Raw genomic sequence first — 3,698 nt, forward strand, 5'->3', positions numbered from 1 at the left:
GCTTGTATTGAGTGTGCGGTACAGGATTTCTGTACAGGGTTATCCCAAAAGCTGCTGGGGTCACGACAGGACGCTGACTTCACCAGATCCGTGATGGGGGGGGGTCCCCAGGCCAGCACAGCCCCCCCGAGGAGTGGGGCAGCACCAACCTGCCGAGGAGGCTGCACAGGGTGAAATCACGGCGATGGCCAAGTCTCTGATTCCTCCCTTAACCCCACACCCAAGGGTGGATGGCCTTTGGTTGATCTCGGCTTTAATATTACAGCTCCATCCCTAGACCCGCGTGGAGGGAGCTGCCTTTGTGCTGTGGGACGCCGAGCTGCCGCCTCTGCCCCCGTCCCACCAAACATCCAGCTGTGCCAGGAGCACGGCCACCGTGCCGGAGAGGAGAGGTGAGAGGGTGTAACACAGGTTGGAAGGTCTCAAAGCTGTCAATAAGCATCATCCTAATTTTTCCTCTGGAAGTAAGCGGGAAATAGATGTTTTTTGCAGGATGAGGCTACAGCCACATCCTGGTGGAGACGAGGGACTGAATCACGTCCTGTGGCTCAGGGAGCTGCTGTCTCGTGGTTGGGGGGTGGGAACCCCGTGAGGAACCTTGGGAGCATCTTCCTCTGGGGCCAGCGGTGGGGTCCCCACGGGATCCCCCGTACCTGTGTGCTCCAGCCCCTCTCTCCATGGACCCTCGTGCCCACGTGCGTGGCAGGGCGAACATCGCTCCCGTGGGCTATGCTCGTTGTGATTAACACCGTGCGTTTGCTGAGCAGAAACATGCAGAGAAACATCACCGGCCGGAGAGCTGGGACTGACCAGGCCATAGTTTGTTCACAGATAATGGCGCTTTCCAATTTGTCCAGTTACTTGGATGATGGCGATAACTACAGCGACTACCTAGATTACCCCTATGAGGAGACCAGCAGCGTGTGGACAGACCCATCCCACGACCCGAAGGACGTTGCGAGGATCCTCTCTGTTGTCATCTACAGCGTGTCCTGTGTGTTGGGCATCCTGGGGAACGGCCTTGTCATTGCAATCATAACTCTGAAGATGAAGAAATCGGTCAACGCCATCTGGTTCCTCAACCTGGCCGTCGCCGACTTCCTCTTCAACATTTTCCTGCCCATAAACATTGCTTACACGGCCATGCGGTACAACTGGATCTTTGGGACGGTCATGTGCAAGTTGAACTCCTTCCTCCTCATCCTCAACATGTACACCAGTGTCCTTCTGCTCACCACTATCAGCTTCGATCGCTACGTGTCAGTGGTTTTTCCCGTCTGGTCTCAAAACCATCGGTCGACCAACCTAGCCTATTTAGTTTGCTTGATTATTTGGACCATCGGCATCATTATGAGCTGCCCGTCTCTTGTCTTCCGAGACACGGCACAAGCTCGCAACTCTGTGATTTGTTTTAGCAACTTTTCCCTCTCCAGGAATAAGTCTTACCAAGCCCTGGCCCTAATGAGGCACCGAACGGTGAACATCACCAGGTTCCTCGCCGGGTACATCCTTCCCATAACCATCATCACTTTCTGCTACATCGCCATTGCCTTCAACTTGCGTCGAAACCGCCTTGCCAAGTCCAAAAAGCCCTTCAAGATCATCGTCAGCATTATAGTCACCTTCTTCCTTTGCTGGAGTCCCTATCACCTCCTGAACCTCCTGGAAACAGAGCCTGACACGATCCCACGCTCCGTGTTTGAGATCAGCATCCCCATAACCACGGCGCTCGCTGCCTCCAACAGCTGTATGAACCCCGTCCTCTACGTCTTCATGGGCCAGGACTTTAAGAAGTTTAAGGTCACCATCCTTTCCAGACTGGTGAATGCTCTCAGCGAGGAGACGGGCCACTCCAGTATTGTTCACAGGAGCTTCTCCAAGATGTCTTCAATGACCGAGAAGGAGACGACAGTTCTCTAAACTCATCCTGGGTGCCTGCAGGAGGGCCATAGTCCTCCAATGTTGCTCATGCCCACCATGGTGACAATGGTGATCACCCTTGCAGCGGCCCCTGGTGTGGGACAAGCACGGTCCTACAGCGTATTCTTTGACTGGTCTTGCTGCCTGGGGACTGGCAGGAGTTGAAGACCACCTCTCTGTGCATGTGGAGAAGATACAACCGCCCTTAATCTTTCTTTGCCATTGCAAAGATGATTGCACCAAACTATTTAAGAAAATGTTTCGGGACATTCCTGTCTAATCTATGCATTACCTGACCTAGCAAGGGCGTTCCTCCCGTTTCTAGAGACATCGTTATGGGGAGACTGGGTGGAGGATGTGTCTGGGAAGCCACCTCTGCTGCCAGGCTCCCGAGATGGGTGGCTGGGTGGGCACCTGCCACGGATGATACCTGCTAGGGTAAAACTGGTGATGCTCTTCCTGTGTCCTATGTATACATATAGCTACTCATGTTAAAGTCCGAAAGTATATTGGTACTGGCGCAATATGGTTTTAACTGTGTTGTGAGCACTTTGTACCCAGAAAGGTCCTGGGAAGTGTCTTCATAAGAGAAGTTTGAATATCCCAACCTCGATGAACCGGGAAATCTCGCCTGTCTCCCAAGTGATCCAGACCCAGGGCCACCTGCCAGAATGGGGACTGGGCTCGTGCACAGGGTCATCGACGTGGAAAACTGGGAGAAAAAAGAGGGAAAGATTCATTTGAAGTGGCTTTTGAACAAGCCTCCCTTTGATGGGCACATTTCACATGGTACGTTTTGCAAAGCGGTTTGATGCTTGGGGGGCCATGAGTCCCAGTGGCTCCTTGCAAAGTGCCTGGGTGGCACCAGGGAGCAGGTCCATGGGCTGGGGAGTGCGGTCCTTGGGGAGGACCTGCTGTCTCCTCCTGGATCCAGGTGGACCTGGGGACTGGCTCCATTGATGGCTGCTCCTTGGTGCGATCAGTCAGTCCTATGGGAAAATTTTGTCTCTTCCCAGCCAGGCAGCAAACCCATTGCTGGTGGGAGACTCTGCCACCGCACACAAATCTCTGCGGTGAGGGATGGACCGAGCCACCATCTCTATCCGATTGCGTGCACGGCTAATTTGGGAGGTCCTTCACCGTTTGGGCTTCTTGATTATGACACTGGTGTCACGCTTAGTCATGTGCTGCTTTCTCCGTGTCACCCACAGCCTCTCACTCCCAGGAAAGCAAGGAACAACGGAGTCCTCCACCTGTGCCGGATGCTGGAGCAGAGCTGATCCTTGGAGCTGGGTTTGGGCAGTCCCCGGTGACACCAGGGACATTTCAGGGGGTCCCTGGGGGTCCCAGCCCATGCGATGCCCAGGGGAGCTTTGTGCAGGGACCGGCATGCTGGCAATTGAGAGTCTGCTCACAGGCGCCCGCAAAGGCTGAGCTATTTCTTTATCACCCCTGGGGCTGGGATAGCGATGGATCCGGTGCGTTTGGCTGCAGTTTTGGCACTGCTGGATGGTGTGTGCTGGTCCCCCACACCCGGGCAGGGAGATACCCGTCCTCGCCAGTGTTGGAGGGGGATACTGCAGACCCGGTCTGTTAAAAGTAGGGTGCAGAGGAGTGAGGGGTTTATCCTGAAAATAAAGAGTGTCCAGCCTGAGCCCAAGGGGGGAACGCGGCAGGAGGATGGGGATTATAAGGGAAATGACTGGCAGATTGGTGACTGCCACCAGTTGGGTGCTGCTCTCAATAACGTGGGGGGGCTGCCGGGGGACACGACCCCC

At 54.8% G+C, this 3,698-nt stretch overlaps 1 protein-coding gene across 1 annotated transcript; it reads left to right on the forward strand.

Moving 5' to 3' along the window:
* The first annotated feature begins 781 nt into the window (after window positions 1-781).
* On the forward strand, window positions 782-1,986 carry CMKLR1 (chemokine-like receptor 1). The gene has a single exon (XM_009709202.1). The coding sequence runs from the start codon at window positions 835-837 to the stop codon at window positions 1,918-1,920; it is 1,086 nt and encodes a 361-aa protein (XP_009707504.1). The 5' UTR covers window positions 782-834; the 3' UTR covers window positions 1,921-1,986.
* Window positions 1,987-3,698: the final 1,712 nt, after the last annotated feature.

The sequence above is a fragment of the Cariama cristata genome, unplaced genomic scaffold (genome assembly GCF_000690535.1).
Source record: "Cariama cristata isolate BGI_N322 unplaced genomic scaffold, ASM69053v1 scaffold40631, whole genome shotgun sequence".
Taxonomy (NCBI): Eukaryota; Metazoa; Chordata; class Aves; order Cariamiformes; family Cariamidae; genus Cariama; species Cariama cristata.

Bases quoted from the DNA above. Each gene is read 5' to 3' on its own strand.
- CMKLR1 (XM_009709202.1), top strand. From the start codon at position 835: ATGGCGCTTTCCAATTTGTCCAGTTACTTGGATGATGGCGATAACTAC.